Source organism: Musa acuminata, chromosome BXJ1-11 (genome assembly GCF_036884655.1).
Source record: "Musa acuminata AAA Group cultivar baxijiao chromosome BXJ1-11, Cavendish_Baxijiao_AAA, whole genome shotgun sequence".
Classification (NCBI taxonomy): Eukaryota; Viridiplantae; Streptophyta; class Magnoliopsida; order Zingiberales; family Musaceae; genus Musa; species Musa acuminata.
Window position 1 is genome coordinate 10,694,566 of NC_088337.1, and position 20,558 is coordinate 10,715,123.

General features: G+C 38.0%; 3 protein-coding genes across 3 annotated transcripts; 2 read left to right on the top strand and 1 right to left on the bottom strand.

The window, feature by feature from the left end:
* Positions 1-2,590: 2,590 nt before the first annotated feature.
* LOC103972753 (probable protein phosphatase 2C 47) lies at positions 2,591-5,556 on the top strand. The gene is made up of 4 exons (XM_009387099.3): positions 2,591-2,737; positions 3,526-3,717; positions 3,807-4,042; positions 4,739-5,556. Exons 2-4 carry the CDS (start codon positions 3,529-3,531, stop codon positions 5,301-5,303), a joined length of 990 nt encoding a protein of 329 aa, XP_009385374.2. The 5' UTR covers positions 2,591-2,737; positions 3,526-3,528; the 3' UTR covers positions 5,304-5,556.
* A 2,345-nt stretch (positions 5,557-7,901) lies between these two features.
* LOC103972754 (ubiquitin-ribosomal protein eS31 fusion protein) lies at positions 7,902-8,714 on the bottom strand. The gene has a single exon (XM_018821114.2). The coding sequence runs from the start codon at positions 8,624-8,626 to the stop codon at positions 8,153-8,155; it is 474 nt and encodes a 157-aa protein (XP_018676659.2). The 5' UTR covers positions 8,627-8,714; the 3' UTR covers positions 7,902-8,152.
* A 5,195-nt stretch (positions 8,715-13,909) lies between these two features.
* Positions 13,910-15,509, top strand: LOC103972786 (transcription factor MYB61-like). Its single transcript, XM_009387149.3, has 3 exons — positions 13,910-14,326; positions 14,405-14,534; positions 14,651-15,509. The coding sequence occupies exons 1-3, from the start codon at positions 14,194-14,196 to the stop codon at positions 15,207-15,209; spliced, it is 822 nt and encodes a 273-aa protein (XP_009385424.2). The 5' UTR covers positions 13,910-14,193; the 3' UTR covers positions 15,210-15,509.
* The last annotated feature ends 5,049 nt before the right edge of the window (positions 15,510-20,558 follow it).

The window sequence follows — 20,558 nt, forward strand, 5'->3', positions numbered from 1 at the left end:
AATAGATGGTTTTGCTATACACGAAGACAGTAGTTGCAATTTGGGTACTTTTGTGTTGGGTGAATTTTAGAAAGAGTGAGAATCGATCTAATCAAAACCAAATGAATGGCTATAGTTTGTGTAAAATAAGCTCAATGTTATATATGAATTTAATTTGAAAATGAAGAAATTTGTAGGTTCTTTACATAAGATACATAATATCATATATTGAAACTAATGAAAATATCTTAAATTTTAGGGATCCCTATTAAGTGTGGTTGACAAATGATCTTATGACATGAAACTGAATGAGAAAGGGCAATCAGATTGGTTAGAGATTCCTAACATTAGATCTTTGAATTTACCTCATTTTGCTTGATATTTATTTGAGAATTCACTTATTTATGGGTTATGAAAAATGTATCAATCTTTGTAATCAGACTCAAGTCTAACTTCATTAGTTTTTCTTAGAAAGGAAATTCAAACCCCATAATATTATTTTGGTTGTGTGAACTCATTAGGATATATAACCCATTCTAGATCGTTTAAGTCCAAACATTATCCAAAATCCATTCGTCGTATCTCTATGAGAAAATGTTAAAAGACAATATATTTATATACAACTATTAAATATATAGGTCTTTTGCACCCAAATAAGTACTTCGTTTGTCACATTGTTATCAACGAAGTTTCCTCCCTCTCTATCTAATAATTATTGTTGTTGTGATTATGAGTTGGTTCTTGGTAGAATGGAAGGGTCAGCATGTCACATTTAGAGATGAAGAGCTATCCTTATTAATTAATCCAGATAGGTCACATGTAGATTCGTCCTCTTATTTTTCTTATATGGTGAAAATTTAAATTATTCTTTCCATATGAAAATTTTTATTTATTTATTTTGTGGCAAAGTCAAGAACATAGTCCATCTTGCATGACAGTGACGCTTCTCTCTTAACAAGCTATGGAATATACACTTTTGCTTCCCACCAAAAAAAGAATAAAAAAAAAGAAACTTCAAAATTTGCAAATGTTTTCAATAACATGTTGTTTCAATTAGTTTTATGGTTTATATAATTTTTATTAAAATAACTTATTTTATAATTTCATGATTAAATAAATACTTTTTTTTATATCAAACTATCAATGTGTTATTGTCACAAATGGTAGACCTGTCCCACTTATTAATCCAATACTATGAAGTTGAATTGACTTGTCCCACTTATTAAAAGCTATCATGAATATTTAGAAATTAGATGTCTCTTGATAATGTATAAACTAGTTGTTTCTTCTCTTCTCATCTATTTGAGTACATATTTCTTCCAAGTTAAAAAGGATACATTGAGAAAAACAAGATCCTACAAAAAAAAAAATGTTAAGATACTCGACGAGTTTTTTTGGATGATTATCGAGGTAGCAAGGAGCTCAGAGAGTTTAGTTTGGTATGAGTTCCAAAGGTGAGATCATATACCTCGAGATATCTTCCTTTTATAAGCCTCAAACTGGTGAGAAATAATTCTTTTCAGATAGTATATTGATTATTATGGATACTTAGGTGATGCCAAATTATTATCCTACTCATTAGACTAAATTTTATAGGCCCCAAACATTATTGTAATGAACTCTTATGACTCCAATTAGTCATTGGATTTCATATATCGAATCCCAATTTATCATTAAATTTGTTTATACCGCAAGGACCAATTTGATACCACCTACATAAAGCAAAATTATATAGGATCTTAATTTTAAAAAATAATAAATAAATATTTAGCATGGAATCTTGTTGTACATCACACTGCTCCCCCTTTACTTGTCTCTGCAATGAGATGATCACAAATAACTGTGGGATAAATTTTGATAAATAAAATAAATTTTATTTTGTCTGAAAATATTTCATGATGTTGAGGACATAAATGCTTCGTTGCATTGGCGTATGAAGCAACTACTACCCAAGTTGGTCAACCCGATCGGTCCTCACCTCTCTTATAAACGCTCACTCAAGGGTATTTTCGTCAAAGTGGATAAGAGAATCTGAGCCTGTAGCCCCGCAAATGGGTCGATCCTTATCTCCCGCTGTAATCTTTTGTTCCCAGATTACCCCTCAGTGGATTGGTATGTGGCCGCCTTATCCAATGGTAGTTTCGTCAACTAAAGGATCCAAGAATCCGAGCCGCAGTCCTCGGATCGACTTAACCTCGCTCCGAACACTCAATTCCCAATTACCCCTTGTCAGATTACAATGAGATACTCCTCGATCCAACGGTCGATATCTCCTTCCGGAAGATGTCGGCAACCCTCGGAACAGATCCGACCGTGATTCCCCTTCATCGTGCGGCTTCGATTCGACGACTCGTCGACCGTGTCCCCATTGGCACTACTCTTAAAGCACTCACGTGCGCAATGTAAGGGCGTTTCAGTCATTTTAAGTAGATGCGGGCGTCCGGTGAAACTACGGCCACGTTTTCGCACGCGCGCCACACGCTCGCGTGCGGGCGACGGAGCTGGCGACCCACACGTGCCCGTGGCGGCTCCCGCCCAACCGGGTGCCGCCGGTGTCCCCTCGACTTCTCCTATTAATACTGCTTCGGAGCGAGGCTTCGCTCTTAGTTTTGCCCAGAGAAATTCCTGAAGCCACACCAAAAGTTCAATCTTGAGAGAGAGAGAGAGAGAGAGAGAGAGGGGAAAGCCTTGGCAAATCCCTAAATTGTTGCGCTGTTCTTGGGATCCCTGTAGTTTCTTGCGTGATTTGTAGGATTAAGTATGTTCCTTTACTTTCTTGCGCGATTTTTTTCCCTTTGTTTTGTTACTGAGTTAGATCCCTTCAATTTCTTGCGTGATTTACGAATCAGTCGTGTTCTTTCAGTTTCTTGTGTGATTTGGATTCCCTTTTATAATTGACAGAGAAGCAATAATTGGCCCTTTGTTGTTTCTTTTGGCTCAAGATGAATTAGATATTATGGCTATCATGGCCATTTCTTGGAAATTATGCAGGTTCTTGTAGGATGCAGTTCTTGGTGATTTAAGAGGTTGATTGGTTGATTTTGGGCTGAAAATTCACCGTTTTGAACAATTGACGATGATGGTTGTATCATGGAAGTATATGTGGTTTTCCCTTTCTCAAGTTCTGCCATGAACTATTATTCATTTTGTTTTTAGGACTCCTAATTTACTTTAAAATTGATACGAAGCTGGTCTGGTGGTTTTGAACAAACAGATAATAGATGCAACTAGGAATTGTTTGGTTAAGTAAAAGTAAAATTTTGATATGATATAATCTGCTTTTCAGATGGATACTGCAATTACTGATACTGTGTGGGTTTGCTAAAATCTCACTTAGAAGTATTTATAGACAAAGTTGAAGTGTTGCGTAATTGATTTGATTGGTTGCCTAATAATGAATATTGTGTTATCTCTGGGCAGTTAGATTGGGATTTTGGCCCTTTTGTGATAAGATCCTTTGTAGATCTAGTCTTTGCTTGTATGTTGCTTGAATGGAATTTTCTGAAATTGGATGTTGATTTTTATTTTTTCTCAAATTTGATTCAGGACATGAGATCATCAGAAGCAATTCCAAGTGGGGCTGTGGAACAACTTCATTTTGTTCCTAGCATTCGTTCTGGTAGCTTTGCTGACATTGGCCCTAGGAGATATATGGAAGATGAACACATCCGCATCGATGATCTTTCAACGCACTTGGGCTCCATGCTTAGGTGCCCGACACCGAGCGCTTTCTACGGGGTAATTAACTAGTATATGACATGGTAAATTAATTCTGTCTGTTGTGCGAAGCTGATTTGATAACCAGGATTTCCGACATTGGTTCACAGGTTTTCGATGGCCATGGAGGTCCGGATGCAGCAGCTTTCTTCAAAAGGCATGCCATAAGGTTTTTATTTGAAGATGCAGAGTTCCCACAGGCATTTGAACCCAACAGAGATTTCTTGAACTCAGTTGAGGACTCTGTGAAGATGTCATACCTTGCTGCTGATCTTGCCTTGGGTGATGATTCCACTATTAGCAGCTCTTCCGGGACTACGGCACTCACAGCACTTGTGTTTGGGAGGTATGTAATCATCAAATGAAATTGCCTTGGATCATAGATTCATGACAACATTGCTTGTCGATTTTGGTTGGTTGTTATCTTGTTCTGTTGGATCTTCATTTAAGAGTTCTTACTGAATCATCGAGGTTTGTAATCATCAAATGAAATTGCCCTTGGTCGTAGATCTATGATAACACTGCTTGTCGATTTTGGTTGTTCTCTTGCTTTGTTGGACCTTCATGTAACAGTTCTTACCGAAACACGGAGAACTCACAGCACTTGGTGTCTGTCTGGGAAGCATGTAGTCATCAAATGAAATTGCCCCGGATCATAGATTTATGATAACATTGGTTGTTGTTTTACTTTGTTGGATCTTCATTCAAGAGTTCTTATGGAATCATGGAAGACCACCTTAGATCTCAGATTTATGGTCTCATTATTGTTTGCTTAGGAGATATTCTTTTTGCTTCTGTTAATTTCTAATCGGGTGCTCAGTTGAAGATAAAAGACACACTTGGGTCTCAGATCTTTGGTATTAGCGGTGTTTGCTGAAGGAGTTGTATAATTTGTGCTTCCCAAGAGTTCTGGATCACCAATTAATTGTGCAATTATAAATGGGTCTTTGATGGAATCCTCCTACAACTCCTAGTTAGTTGTCACTGAGTTTTATTCCTTTTTACGTGACTTGTGTTGATCCATTTTGTCGAATTTGTACAGGCATCTTGTGGTTGCCAATGCTGGGGATTGCCGAGCTGTCCTATGTAGGAAAGGTGAAGCAGTGGAAATGTCACAGGATCACCGACCCATCTATGCTGGGGAACGCCTGAGGGTTGAGGCTTCCGGAGGCTACATTGATGATGGTTATCTCAACGGGGTGCTATCAGTCACCCGTGCCTTGGGAGATTGGGACATCAAAACATCTCGAGACTCGCTGTCGCCTCTGATTGCAGAACCTGAGTTCAAGCGAGTCATGCTTACTGAGGACGATGAATTCTTAATCATTGCTTGTGATGGGATATGGGATGTGATGTCGAGCCAGCATGCCGTTGGCATCGTGCGCAGGGGGCTCGGGCGGCACGACAACCCCGAGCAATGTGCTAGAGAGCTCGTGCTGGAGGCGCTGAGGCTCGAGACATTCGACAACCTCACAGTCATCGTGGTCTGCTTCTCCGATGAATCTCGTAATTCTTCACCCACCCTCAGGTTCGGAAGTCGGAAAAGCTTATCGGTGGATGCTCTGTGCAACCTGAAGAGCTGGTTGGATAAAGATGGCTATAATTGAGTTTTGAGCAAGGATTGTTGAAGATAACTAAAAACTATGATAAAGAAACCTCCATTAATTCTTAACTTCGGCTGGGTAGAGAGAGGAGACGAGCAGTTTTTGTGGCATGGTGTTTCATGCATTGTTCTTATGGGAAGAAGGGGGGAAGAGCGGTTGTCTGTAAGTAATATTGAAGGTGGCATGGTGTATCAGGATGATGATGATGGTGTACATTAATTACTTCTTTTTGCTACGTAAAAGAACCGCTTTGTCATCCGTCATTGTCAAATAAAAGTTTTCCTGCTTGGCAAATCATTATTTCTTCAAATATATCTTCTACATTAGTCGCTTCCAAGTATCAAATTACTTTGTTTCCTTCTGCTCATGTCACCGTACCTCGAACATTCACTCGCTATGGATATTGTTTCAGCTTTATTCGATCTCATTTTGGCACATTAACGCAACTGCGTTTCGGTCAAATTGTTCCTTTAATCCCGTAAAATTGGTCAAGGTAGGATCCCACCGATCTCTAAATTAGCAAGCGAGTTTTCAATATATATATATATATATATATATAATTTTATCATATGACACTCTCATATTTAATTTTCACTTGAACGTTTTTTTAAAAGATAATTTAAGATTTTTAAATTTATTATAAAATCAAAATAAATTAATATAAAAAATTAATATATTCTCATGGAACTTGAGTATAATAATTTTTCTAAGTAAATTGTGAGGAGTAGAAAGAGAAGAAAAAGAGGAAAGAGTAGAAGAAAAAAAGAAGATGATGAGAGAGATAGATGAAAGGATCAGTGAACGAAGATGGAGGTACAGTTAAGAGTGAAAGAAAGCCGAGGAGGTAGTAGGCGAGGCAGCAAGAGCAGAGATAATTTGAAGAATAATATATAACTTAATTCAATCAAATTAAATAATTAAAATTTAATTGAATTGATCCTGTTAATCTCAAAAAATCCAATTCGATCATTAAAAACTGAGTCAAACTTAATAATGAAAGGACAATCATTATTTTTTTACAAATCAAATAAAAATATTTTGATCAAAACCTAGAAAAAAATATCCATCTAATAAAAACCAAATATGGGACATCATATGATAAAAACCCATTATTAAGATCTTTTTTCAATATGTTACCCCAAATTTTCTAGGGTGTTTTTCTTTCCATAAGTGACCCAAAAAAATCTAATATGGAGAGTTCAATACGAGGAGGAAGCATGCGCTTAAGGTTTATGGTTGGATTATGTAGTTATAGGGAGACATCATAGCAGGGAATTATGTAATTATAGCAGATGAGAGATGAGATCTCCAAATATTGATTGAAAATTACAAAAATGTTAAAGAAATTGATGTCAATCCAGTTTAGAGAGATCACAGGACTATGATAAAAATAGCTCGTATAACTGTGAAGATAGGGAGAATTAACATGTTATACCCAGAATTAGGGCTAGGATATTTTGGGGATTTTATTATTGAATTTTGATTTAGAACTAATTAATAGAGTTCTAAAGTAGGGAATTAGAGAGGATGATTTTTCTAATTGGGTGAGGCATGGAGTTCGATTAGAGATGGGAATCAAATGCATAATTGTCCTAATCGGATTAGAAACAGAATATGATTTGATATAAGAGTTCCAATTCATTTGAAATAGACTCCTAATTGATTTAGAACTAATAATTTTATCAAGAAATAGGATTTAGAAATTATCTTGGCCCATTAAGTATGTAGCATACCATGGCCTTGTAGAACAAAGTCAAAAAGGTTTATCAACCACAAAAATACCACAAAGGGTTCTCTCAAGAAAACTGGAAAGCTACATAATCTTGAATAATTTGGTGGGTCAACCCGTTGATGAAGTGCAATCTATCATGCATAACTTGTGCAAGAAACGATACATGATCTTAAGGTCACTTCAGCCACAATCCACGAATTGAGCAAATGAGAACAAGGAAATGGCAGAGAGAGGACATGAAAGGGATAAATAGCTGAATTTTGATGTACCCAACCTACTTGTTTCCTTTCTATAAAATGCAATTAGAATTAAAAGATATATAACTGAAGCAGGTGCATCATTCTTTCCCTGAAGCCTAAATCATGATTCAAGAAGACATGCTAATGATTTAGGATCAATGTGCACAATTAAGGGATCATGAGTTTGAGTCATGATGAAGAGTAAAATGACTGCAACTACTTGGTGTCATAGCATCCTAAATCATAAATATTTGAAACCATACATGTCAAGGACCCAATGATCATGTAATTTTTTTTTGTCAATCACAGAAGGCTCTACATAGGTGAAAATTAGACATGGAATAGTACTCGTACAATGATTCAAAATGTTTCACATTGGCAATCATAGCCAAAAAGATCAAGCAATTGACCTTATTCAATAACAACAAGTGCATTTCAAGCATAAAATAGCATGTCCATGACAAGAGCAAAAACCCATCACAAAAAAAGAATAAAAAAAAAAACTAAAATTTGTTACATTAATTCCTCTTGAATCAACTAAATCAATAGCAAAATAAAGCACTAAATTATGGAACAAACCGCATTACCATCCAATCTGCTAAACAAGAAGAACAAGAATGTATTGCCATCTGAAGAACTTAAACCACCTATTATTACCAAGCAAAAAAGTAATGAACACAAAACTGAAACATCTCAAACGGTAACAGAAGATTACCGATTTGTCATCATACATCCATCCATTTCGCAGGAACAATCTAAAGATGACATCTTGGAATCAGGTCAGTCCTGATTATTTTGACGTCAGACATTTCGACAAAATCATTCAGAAAAAAGACTAAAAGTAGATAAAAAGATGTTTTTTGATGCGGAAGAGCAGCGGCTCACTCACCTTGCGCCTTCTGGTAGACGTATGTGAGGCCGCATTTACCGCAATAATGGCGGTCGAAGTGGTTGGCCATGAAGGTACCGGCGCCGCACTCCGCGTTGGGGCACTCCTTCCGGAGCCTGGTGACCTTGCCGGTGGCGTCGTCGACCTTGTAGAACTGGAGCACGGCGAGCTTCACCTTCTTCTTCTTGTGCTTGATCTTCTTGGGCTTGGTGTAGGTCTTCTTCTTGCGCTTCTTGGCGCCGCCGCGCAGGCGGAGGACGAGGTGGAGGGTGGACTCCTTCTGGATGTTGTAGTCGGCGAGGGTGCGGCCGTCCTCGAGCTGCTTCCCGGCGAAGATGAGCCGCTGCTGGTCCTGAGGAATCCCTTCCTTGTCCTGGATCTTGGCCTTGACGTTGTCGATGGTGTCCGATGACTCCACCTCGAGGGTAATCGTCTTCCCGGTGAGGGTCTTCACGAAGATCTGCATCTTTCCGCCACCGCAGCGGCTGCTAGCGTTGGAGTTCGGCCTCCGACGCAGACGCGCAGAGAAGGGTTAGGGCTTGGGCCTCCTCCGTGAAGGAGAGCCCTTATACATGTTGTTCTCGGTGTGCTGATTCGCGGGGCACCGTATTATAGTGATCAAGTCGATCCTGACCGTAGATGCAGGCAAGTAATTATTTTGAGTTGGAGGAAAGAAAAGAAACTGATGTTATTAATCAGACAAACTGATAGGCTTTCTCACTCCCACGGATCATCTCCAGTTATCATCCAGTCTTCGTCTCTGTCTTCATAGGTCAGTAGGTGAGTCTTCTCTGAAGGCATTTGGGAGAACATGAGAGCATGGATCACACCAATTTAATCGTAAGGATGTTTAGCAAACAAATAGTTAGATTGATACTGCATGTAAGAAGTGGATTCAATCAGCTCTTACATATGATTGGGGTCTTAAACTTGACCGTCTTAAACGAGTCAAAGTTTCGTGCCAATTGCAGCTCCCTCCATGTAAACCTTCACAAAGAATGTCTCTGAAAGACTTTGAAGAAGCTTCGCGTCCTCCTCAAGTGTGCTCCTAAAAAGTGGTCTGATCGGTGGCCAGTGGGATGGTTGGTCCCTAAGAAGGTGTTGAAGAGAACAGAGCAGAAGTTTGAGTGCCAACAGAATCTACACTGGACACAATTCATTAGAAGTGGATGAGGAAGGAAACTTTGTGTTCAGTATTATCACCAAAAAAAGGGGATAGAATGAAAGCAAATGGAAAAGGCATGGTATTTGACAAATGTAGGATGAAACCAGAGTGTCATGACAAATGCTAGCATCATCCGTATGAGACTCATCTAAGTGGTGGCTCTTTCTGACTAATAATCTTCCATTTCTCATGGTCCGAGTTAATGAGATAATGTTTGAATCATTGATCCAAAATTCTTATGCTATGTTTTGATAGTATAGACTTAAAAGGAGAAACAAACTTAGTGGTTTGTTTAGATGTCTATCTTTCTTTAGCAGAGCTCTCATGTAGAAGAGAGGATGTTTCTCCTTGGCTGAGAGATATAAAATGTAGAGCAGAGAGCAGGGTGGCTGCTGCTGTCCACGGAAGAAGAAGAAGAGGAATCACTCTATGTCCTCCAATGGCTTGTTTGTCACAGAAGATAGGAATGATGAAGCTAAGAGACTATAGCTTTATGTTGCACAAAAAAAATATGAATAGGAGGCAAAGGAATGTGAATGGGGGATTCCATGAAGCACATTGTTAGGTTCTTTAACTGGTATTGGCTAATGGGGGTGATAGCCCACAAGTATTCTCGAGTGACAAGACCATGAACGCCACTTCCCCTGCCAACGCTATGAATCAAGCCTCGAAAAGACCTTACTTCAATGTCAAGTCTCTCATTTCAATAAAGATGTTGGCTTTGTGTAGGGTATTGATGCAGTGATCTTGTAGAAAGAGATAATAAGTTCTATCTGATCCCATTTTATGGAGCTGATTAAAAGACTATGACTAGGAGAGTTGACATAAGAACAACCCAGATTGCAGCATGAGATTTGCTCAGATATGTAGACATAACTTGTCTGAGAATATTATTAGCAAACGATAGTTTGTTCTTCATGGCAGCCATGTCAGTTTCCATCCCTTTCTTAGCTCTTTGTGTTTCTTCTGTTTGCTTCATATCTCCCTCCTCTTTCCTTCTTTTAAGATATCCCTCTCAATTTATTTCTTCATATTTGTCGTGGACATAAGATGATGACATGAATTAGGCCATATCTGAACTGTATCGATGCCCTTTTTTCTTTGGCACACATTTAGTCTCCATCACCATGATCTAAAGCATCATTAGTCTCATCTGCCTTTTCCACCCAAAGCCTTTAAGATGGGCAATTAATCAGACTCCACTACATGTCTGTAACAATCATGTAGGGAAGAAGAATGATATCTTTGAGCCATGGCGTTTGATGGTTTTGCAAGCTCTAAGATGATGATCCAAGCTGTGACGAAAGATGCACATCATTTTTCCACTGAGGAAGAGAAGAGTGTGATTGGTGAGAAGAGATGTAACAACACTCGTAAGCTTTTCTTCTTTCTCATGTTGCAAGGGTGGATTGCCATCACTCGTGTCTCTCTGTGACATTCTTTTCATGGATCAAAAGCGAAACAACTTTACTTTTTTTTTCTCTGGGAGTTAAGCTTATAGGAAGGTTTATTAACAGTGGTTAAACGACCACATAATGCTTGATTGTGTTATGTAGCTTTGTTCACAAGTCATCTAAAAAACGAAAGATTCCTTTGGAAGAAAAAGGAAAGAATTTTCATATATATATATATATATCTTTGGAGTAATTGGTTGAATATAATTTACAACATTATTATTCCCATCTTGTAAGTAACTAAGATGATTAGCCTTTGAAAAAATGAATGTCCTCAACATAATATTTATTTATGACACATTGGCTAGTGCAAGAGTGGGTTGTTTATTATATATGTCCTAAAGACAAAGGCAATTTGCATGGGAAAAGCTTCCTTTTATCATGCTTTAGGTTACTCACAACCAACCCATTTCATCAAACCTTGACAAGATAAGTGTTGAGTAGGGACCTGAAGAGAGGCATACATAGGAGGAAGTGGTCCATTTGTGGGGCATGGAGTTACTGTCGAACCCTCCCCCCCCCCCCCCCCCAACAGGTGCCCTACACATCTCCATCTTCTATTAATTTTGAGCCTATCAAATCTCATGCCCATAGGTATTCGAGGAAGAAAGACATGTGCATGATAATACATGGTTGGATCTTTGTCGGGAATTGCCATCGGATACAAGGCAAAGAATTAAAGAACTTTGATGATGATTTTATCAAAAAAATAATTATTTAATTATTTAATCAAAATATTAACAATCACATGATTTTTCTCTTCGCATTTCCGATAGAATTTCTACGTGTGTGTATATATAAATTCAAAACATACATGGATTTTGGATGAAATATATGTATGTACAATTTTAAGTGATCTCAAATTTTAGTATGAAAGGAGACTATTAGTTACATTTCATGTCTTTGTACTAATTTATATATGCAAGAAGATTTGGAGCTAATTTTCCCATGTCGGGTTATATATGCAAAAGAAAAAAAAACTTTTCCTGATTAATGGATGGAAGGGTCCATAATATTGGCTGGAAACAGCAAGGATACAAAATGCTAATAGACACTGCATTAATGGAAGAGATGTCTTCCATCAATCAAATGAATTTAATGTGGCACCAACCATAAAATTGTCATCAAATGTCATGCAATTAAGTTACCATTTCTTTCGCATGGACTTAGCTAAATCCTTGGAATAGTTCAATTGTAGCAATTGATGGGGGAACTCAAATTAAATAGCTAAGACACCATGCAAATCTTGGATTATCTATCATTCAGGTGATTTATTTTTTATATTATTGATATGCATTTTTGTAGATTTTAATATTTTTAAGATAATAATACAATCTATCATCAATAGTTACAGTATACTCGTTATTTAAGTTCTAATCGACTCTAACACAAAATATCGAGGCTACCTAAGCCCGAAGCAATCTAAGCCATTAATTTCATTTGAAATAAATTACTTGTCAAAATACTTAAATTAAAATTAATAATAATATACTTATTCGATCTTTATAAGTCAATATTAGTCTCGTTCAATATTAGACTAATCATAATGCTATAATTTTCATTACTTAATAGCTTCACATCCTCGTTAAGGTCTAGTATAGTCCAAATCAAACCCTAATATGATTCATATGAGGCATCGTCTAGGAATGACTTCATGTCGGAACGATTTTTCGAACTCCATAGTAATAATCTGTTTCTACTCAAACCCCCTAATTATGTCCAAATAACATTTGATACGAAATGTTATGAACCGAGCTTGATAGACTAATTAATTCATCAACTTCGTTTTACCTAAACTACCGGTTAAAATATTTAAGTTGAAATCAATACTAATACACTTATCAGATCCGTCAATCTTAATCTTGCTCATTTTTTAGGGGTGTTATAATATTTTCTTATTTATACAATATATGTTATTAAGAATAATTTTGTTTATAACAAACCTAAAGAGCTCCTTAGCTCTTTTAGAAAAAAAAAAAAGTTACTATTCATTGACCCTTTTGAAAGGGAACTAGTTTTCTAACGATTCAAAACTAAATAAAAAAATATTTTACTCCAATTTTCCTGAACAATTTATATTTACTGTATAGGTTAATATTTTTAAAAATATTACCATTTTCCTTAAATCAATTTTAGTTAGAATTAGCAACTTAGTATATTGATATAGTGATAATATATTAGATTCACTTAATAAATATTGATGGTTGAAAATCTTATTTAATAAATTTTGTGTCCTAAAAATTAGTATGAAGATGATGTACTACACACATTTATATTTATCAAAAACTGAACTTTCAATATTTGAAGGTGTTAGCTAATGAGATTGACAAAAACTTTCTCAGATAAACGCTTATCCTTTGAAAAAAAATAATTTTTAATCGTTTAAAACGTTAGAATTGGTTTAACATAGTAGACTTCCAATGGCCTTGGATATCTGTCATCGAGTTGCAACACTATGAGAACCATGAAACAGTACCCATTGAACTGTCTTAAAGTGAAATCCATGATCTTCTTTTCTGATTAATATGTATGTTAAAGGACAGTAATGTCACTGTTGAACTTTGGATCAGTATGACTGCTCTCAAAGGAAACATAAGCTAAGATTCATTAATTTCCGAGAAACATAATATGCATCTACATCTATATATCAGCTAATTACTTGCTGATCTTAAACAATCTCTATATTTCCACATGATAAATATATATATATATATATATATATATATATATATATATATATATATATATATATATATATATATATATATAGGAAAGCAAAAATGTGCTTAGGATTATCTCTCAGCTCTGATGATGGATCTATGAAATAAGTTGTAGGTAATTCTGTGTCCAGAGGAGCAGAACAATATAATTCATCCTTAATTTTTTGGGGGGAAAAAAAGGAAAATATGTTCTTTATATCCAAGAACATCAGTTAGTCCAAGAAGTTCCCCATGGAACAATGAAATTGTCAAAATAAAGGAAGATGTAGTATTTGTTCTTTCTACCCAATTGTGAAGCCTTACAAAGTCTTTTTCCCTCTCTGGCACAATATCATATGGAATTGGAATACAAGTTCTTATCTTCTAACTTGTGTGTGATGGAAGAAAGGTACACTAATTTAGCAGACAGTCTTTGTGATTAATCAAGGGCAAATGTAGCCATCACACACCTTTCCAACTGCACCACTTGTCCTTGTTCTAACATGCTTAGCTACCTCAGAGTGCATGTCATTCCCCAAATGCATGTATATTAACTTGCTACTTCTACTGCCTTGACCTTGCAGTTAACCAGCAAGCATGAGACCATCTCAGGTTCGATACATATCAGCACTTGACTCTGACCTCTCTCTGTATCTCTACCCTTAGCAGCTTGGATCACTTTCCTCCACAGTCTTGAGCTGTCGATTCCTTAGACATGGGGAGGCACTCATGCTGCTACAAGCAGAAGGTGAGGAAGGGGCTGTGGTCTCCCGAGGAAGATGAGAAGCTGGTGAAGCACATAACAGAACATGGCCATGGGTGTTGGAGCTCCGTCCCTAAGCAAGCAGGTACTGCAACTTTGCCACCCACGAGCTCAACGCATCACGAACAGTGACCTCGCCATTGTTGTCTCTCTTGCTCATCAGGTCTGCAGAGGTGTGGGAAGAGCTGCAGGTTGAGGTGGATAAACTACCTACGGCCTGATCTCAAGCGAGGGACGTTCTCGGAGCAGGAGGAGAGCCTCATCATTGAGCTCCATGCAGTGCTGGGAAACAGGTAGAATAGAATTCCCTCCCGCCATCCCCCCACCCCCCTCTCGATCGTCTCGATAAGATCTCAAGTGTCACCCGCACTCGCTGACCTACTGAGCTAATCGACGACGACATCTCCAGGTGGTCGCAGATCGCAGCTCGGTTGCCGGGTAGGACCGACAACGAGATCAAGAACTCGTGGAACTCCTGCATCAAGAAGAAGCTCCGGCAGCGAGGCATCGACCCCAACAGTCACCAGCCTCTCGGCGACTTCAAGATGCCAACTGCGACCCCGGAGAGCTTCAACCGTGCAGTGGCCGAGAATTCAATGGCGTCGACCTGCCTATCCGATCCAATGGCTGTCTTCTCCCTCGCACAGTTGAGCTTTCGCCCTGACGACAGTCCCCATTGCAGCACAGTGATCGATAGTAGTCGGAGCAGCATGAGCAAAGCTAATGGAGTGGAGTTACAGAGCAGCTGCTCCTTCGACGGTGGCATCCTCCCTTGGTCAGAGTTGGCCCCGGACACGGATGCACAGCTCCACCTCGAAGGGGAGTCAGAAGACCTCAAATGGTCGGAATACCTTCAAGGCGTCTTCCCAACACCATCAGCATCCCAAACCCAAACCCAACAGTTTGGTGCTTGGTGCTTGGCACCAGAACCAGAACCAGCAACAGTTTCTGCTTTCAGACATCCATGACAAGGATTTCTAGATGATGCAGATGGGTTCTGGCCAACTTTAGATCGTCTAATCCCAACTCAGAAAGAAGAAATTTAGAGACAGTGACTCGTGTGTGTATGTCATCACATATCGAGTAAGATTTCTACTCCTAGTTTACTGTTTCGGTCTGCTTTTCCTATCTCAATGTCAGTCACTCTCAGAGATGCAAAAGGCTTGTATCTCTGCAGACATGATTTGTAGCTGGTGGTTTGAGAGGCCATTGGTGTGGGTGTCTCTTTAATGCATGGGCTCCTCCTGATGCTGATACCTTTTGTTGCAGTGTGCAAAAGTCATGACCTTTCTTTTGTTTCCCACTTTTGATAGCTCTTTTGATGTGTGTATTCCCTTGCACATGTTCAAGTTAGAGCAAAAGCAAAAGGAAGAAGAGAATTGAGAGGTAGAGGACAGAGGATTCTATTCTTCCACAAAGGTAAAGCCTCCTAAGGCTCCTTCCAACATTTCCAGCTTTCTTCCTTTCTTCCGAGTCATGTAATTAAACATGTTCAACATCTGGAGAGAGGCTGCATTGGGGACATCATGAAGAACAGAGAGAGAGAGAGGGAGAGAGGAGACAGATGAGTAACATAGCCCATGACAGGAATAAAACCTGCAGAAATTAAGGATCAAGTAGAGGATTGCTCCTGTGTCCTAATGCAAACACAACATAGCATGCAGCTTAGTAGAAGCTCAAAGGCATTGATAATGGCATGATGAGGTGATGATGACGAGTAAGAGTAGTAGTTAGCATGAGTTCTTGAAATTGTAATCCATACTGGGACACGAACCAGTTATCTTCATATTCTTCTTCTCCCGTAAAGATAAGCGATAGATAAATGTCTTAGTGAGAGTAATCTTAGAATGTAAAGCCCTGTTGAAAAGATGATAACTAACTATGATCCTCTTCCATAAACAGTCAAGAACTGCAACAACATTAGCAGAGTGCCTATCAACTACTTAAGATTGCAATGGCAAGTTAACGAGAGAAAAAGATAAATTTTGAACTTACCCTATGAAATAATTAATGTTAGCGATCCGAGAAGAGATAAAAGAAAGACCTCAAACTTTGATATTTTTGACTTTGTTGATTTTGTTTATGTTGCAGTTGGTTTTGCGGTCCAAAAATGGCCAACTTATAGATAGATCTAACAGGGATGCTAATTTGAACTTTTTTTAAAAATCTAATTTAATCATTGGTCCGATGTAATGATATATAGTTTTTTCTCCTTTTACAAAGCTAACGACAAGATCATCAAAAATCAAACAATTTAAGGAAAAACCACAACTCAGTGCAAGGTTTGTTCCATCTTCACAATATACTCATGGAGACATTTGCTGACTTGTGGCCAGTAAATTGGAATCTACATATGAAACGCTTCATGCAAGGGATTGACATTTACCAACATATGATTTGATTTGTACTCGAGATTCTATGAACGCTTAGACAAAAGGAAGTAAGATGCACAGAACTCAAACTCTACATTTTGGGATGACTTCTGCTTGGTATATTTCAATGAAAGAGATGTAAACCTGCTATCTTTCTCATCCCCTCATCTAGAAGAATAGACCCAAATTGCAAGTCCAGAAACATTTCTAATGACGTGCAGGATAGCAAAAACCATGTGCACCATGAATTATGGTAGCAGGAAGAGAACAAATCACCATTGCTGGAGTCTTTGGTAGGAGAGCATAAATAGATAGTCCCCAAGAGATGAAAATAACAGCGTAATGATCAGCAGATGCCAAGATTCATGATAATTATTATTCATATGGGTAATAACATATTCTAGTGACAGGTGCAAACATTAATATTCAGAATAATGATTGTCAGCAATAACACAATAGAAGTCCATCAGAAATCAACTTGAAACAGTAGAAAAGCAGCAGTTGTTTGCTGGGTTAAGGTATGTTTCTGAGAGTATTATATTTAGCTACTGCATATTGACGTTAGCTACTGCCCTACACTCATGTAGCTTGAAATGAAGCCTTAACTGGAGATTGCAAAGGGATAAGTTTGACCAATTCCAATATGACATTATTTTCAAGCTGGACCCAATCTTATTTGGGTTAGCATCGAATTGATGCCCACCCAAATTCAATTCCAAGCCTAATTCAAATAGAAAAAAGAAGGTAAATTCGATATAAGTTTAGATGTCTGTAAGATATATGTTATGCGTATTTTTCTAGTTCATACAGATCAGAGTATAATGTCATATTTTCTGAATCCATGACCTCGACCAAAATAATTGGAGAAGAAGGCAGCCAATGGGTTGACTTTGGAGCCCAAAGAATCACTGAAACAGAGAAGAGGAAGCACTAAGCTGCCTGTAAAGGTTGACTATTTTTTGCTGCGGGTGATAATTGACTTCAAAATCAAGTAACAACTACTTCAACCGGAGAAGACTAAGCACAGAACTGGCTCTAATGGTTGACTCATTTTGCTACAATCTAACAAATGGCCTTTTGGAGCGGATGCTGCCCCCAGGCACTTAGGCTCTCAAATGACCAAGTCATTGATAGTGGATGAGACTTGATACAGTGCATTTACAGTGGATGAGAATTAAATTAGATTTATTATCATTAAGTTACACTTAAGCATTTTGAATCATTGGTTTAGACTCAAAAATTAATGTCTCATTTATCTTATCAGAGCGGATCAAGACACAAAGCAGCTTAAACTCAAATATAAGAAGGCCTTTTTTTTTTTGCATTTGACTTCGACACACCAATGAACTAATAAAAAGTCAGAGGTGAGAGGGAGGTGAGCAAGTTGACTATTGTATTAGATGCGACATTTATTATCGTCTTGCTCGGCACTTACTTCGCATAGGCAGTAGTCTGGGCTGGACTTTGTCAAACTATGATGGAAGAAGTAGTTCCTTCTTCTTTTTTTTTTCACCTGTGTTCTCACAAACTTCAAGATAATGAACGAAAAAAAATAAAAGAGCAGAACTAAGATTGGAAGATGAATTATGAGATAGATCTCTTTTCCTTTTAATCTCTTACTATATGATTACTTCACAATCAAATTCTTTTAAATGACTTTTTGTTTATATGATTCCTATAAATGAGACATGATTATTCTCTCTAATTTGTAGAATATCCCTCCATAAATCATTGTACTTTCTCTTTTAGAAATATTTGTGTGTAAGAGAATTTTAAGTCTATAAATTGAGCAGCTAAAGGATCAGCTACAAATCAAAGAAATAGAATATATTGATATTTTCTCAGGCTAACAAGACCATGGGCACTAAGATTATACTCCCAAGTATATAGAAAATATATAGAAATTAGATCTTGATGGAAGAATCATGTTACGTATATAGATAATGTTATCACCTCTCATCACATGGGCGTTGACCATTAGAACATGTCAAGTAAAGTGCGAAAGTAAAAAAAAAAATATCTCCAATTTATTCCAAGAGACTCCTTTAGGTTCCTCAGGTACTCTCGTCTTCTTCTCTTGCTATTGTTGTTAGGTCAAGACAAGTTTAGTCCTTTGCTTTCCATTCTCATATTACAAACCTTGCTAATTAAATGCTTCTGTTTAGAGGTAGATGACTGCAGTGATCATGAAATCCATCCATGCACAGAGAAGCCGAAATCATATTACATGCATTAGTTTGCTGTAAATTCTGCTTCTCTAAGATGATAACATAGCATTGTATTTGCTCAAATCTGTAGTGGTATGCATCTACAACGAAGCACGAATTCAACACCTTAACATCGGACATTTAGGTGGAAATTGAAATACACAAGCAGAATCAGCAGGAAGGTCAACTTCTGCAGTTGCTCTTTAGAGAATCCTGCACACATTTGGCTCATCATACCACACAACCACAGAATTGCAAGTGCTGCAACATGCAGGCAAAGGTTTGCTTTCCTCCTGCTTATCCTCCTCCTCCTTCTTCTCCTCCTTGTCGGGTTCACGACCGCCACCGGCCTCTTCGCCTTCCTCAGGGCCTTCACGACGAGCACCACATCGACGTCCCCCACCACCGTCACCGTGCTCTTCTCCGCGTCCATGGCTACCGACACAACCCTTGGAAACACACCCCCCAGAGTAATTAGGCAATGGATCGACAAGGAAACAGAACCTTGGTGTTAAGTAGTTTGCTTCCATGGCGTACGTCTCGCTGCTTACCGTCGAACTTGGAGATGGTGGACATGATGCAGATCCTGCACTTGCTGCACATGATGCTCATCCTCAACACGAACTTCTGCATTGGATTCCAAATCATTATGAGACCAAAAGAAAACACAGATCGATCGATCCGCGTTCTTTGGCATGCATGGGGATGGTTTAGCCACCAACCAACCTTCATCATATTGTAGCCCAGCTTCATCCACTGCAGTCGAACCACCTCTCTCTCTCTCTCTCTCTCTCTCTCTCTCTCTCTCTCTCTCTCTATATATATATATATATATATATATATATATATATATATATATATATATATATATATATACTAGTAATCCTAAGGGCTGTGCCGCTTGATTCGATCAAAACCCAAGTCATCCCCTGTAGTAAACGATGAGACTGTGTGTGCAAATTAAAGAGCTTTTCCATGTGGTAGAAATTAGTGTCCAATTAAAGTAGTTCTCCTAATGCCAATGATCGTTTCGGACTCGTACTCATTGAGTATTTTTGGGATCAACCAAAAGTTAATCAGAAGAACAATTCAATAGGGGAAGCAACTTGCTCAAATCCAATCACAGAAATAAGAAGTCAAACGGGGTAAGTAGCTAAGCTTGTGCCTATTGTCTAAGATCATCTCACGGTCAACCTCAACAACTACTACTAAAATGTGCATTGAAGCCTTAGTCTTAAATGGGACTCGCTATAGCTTATACAGCGAGTCAATAATCTCATCAATAATCTCATGTTAAAAAGAAGCAAAAAAAAAAAAAAAAAGTCCTCTGATCATGTTAATAACCTCATGCCCTACCAATAAATTTTGATTTTCTGTAGAGGCTAATATGCCTTCTCATAGACTGAAAAAACCTCTTTATTGTCTATATTAATCTTCAGATTCGATTGTATTTGGATCTTGAAAAGATGATTTTATATGATAGCATCAAGTTACTCATTCTTATTTCCTATTGTCTTCTTCAAAAGGTTAGCCTAGGAAGAGGGTAGGATCGTAATAGTGGTAAACAGATGACTAGGGTTTTCCAAGAAAGATGTGAGAAAGTGAGATGGGATTTGCCTCACTAAGGCCACTCCCAAGTACATTGATAAGGTATAAGAGAGTTGTGACATTAACTTGCCAGCCTGAACCTCAATAGTCTTCAAGCTCACCAATGACATAGTGGTAAGCATCGGTAAAG

What these genes read in the sequence shown, in the direction of transcription:
- LOC103972753 (XM_009387099.3), top strand. Translation starts at nt 3,529, where the DNA reads ATGAGATCATCAGAAGCAATTCCAAGTGGGGCTGTGGAACAACTTCAT. An exon ending in CACCGAGCGCTTTCTACGGG is followed by an intron (nt 3,718 to 3,806) that starts GTAATTAACTAG and finishes ATTGGTTCACAG; the next exon opens with GTTTTCGATGGCCATGGAGG. An exon ending in ACAGCACTTGTGTTTGGGAG is followed by an intron (nt 4,043 to 4,738) that starts GTATGTAATCAT and finishes GAATTTGTACAG; the next exon opens with GCATCTTGTGGTTGCCAATG.
- LOC103972754 (XM_018821114.2), bottom strand. Translation starts at nt 8,626, where the DNA reads ATGCAGATCTTCGTGAAGACCCTCACCGGGAAGACGATTACCCTCGAG.
- LOC103972786 (XM_009387149.3), top strand. Translation starts at nt 14,194, where the DNA reads ATGGGGAGGCACTCATGCTGCTACAAGCAGAAGGTGAGGAAGGGGCTG. An exon ending in CTCCGTCCCTAAGCAAGCAG is followed by an intron (nt 14,327 to 14,404) that starts GTACTGCAACTT and finishes CTTGCTCATCAG; the next exon opens with GTCTGCAGAGGTGTGGGAAG. An exon ending in CATGCAGTGCTGGGAAACAG is followed by an intron (nt 14,535 to 14,650) that starts GTAGAATAGAAT and finishes CGACATCTCCAG; the next exon opens with GTGGTCGCAGATCGCAGCTC.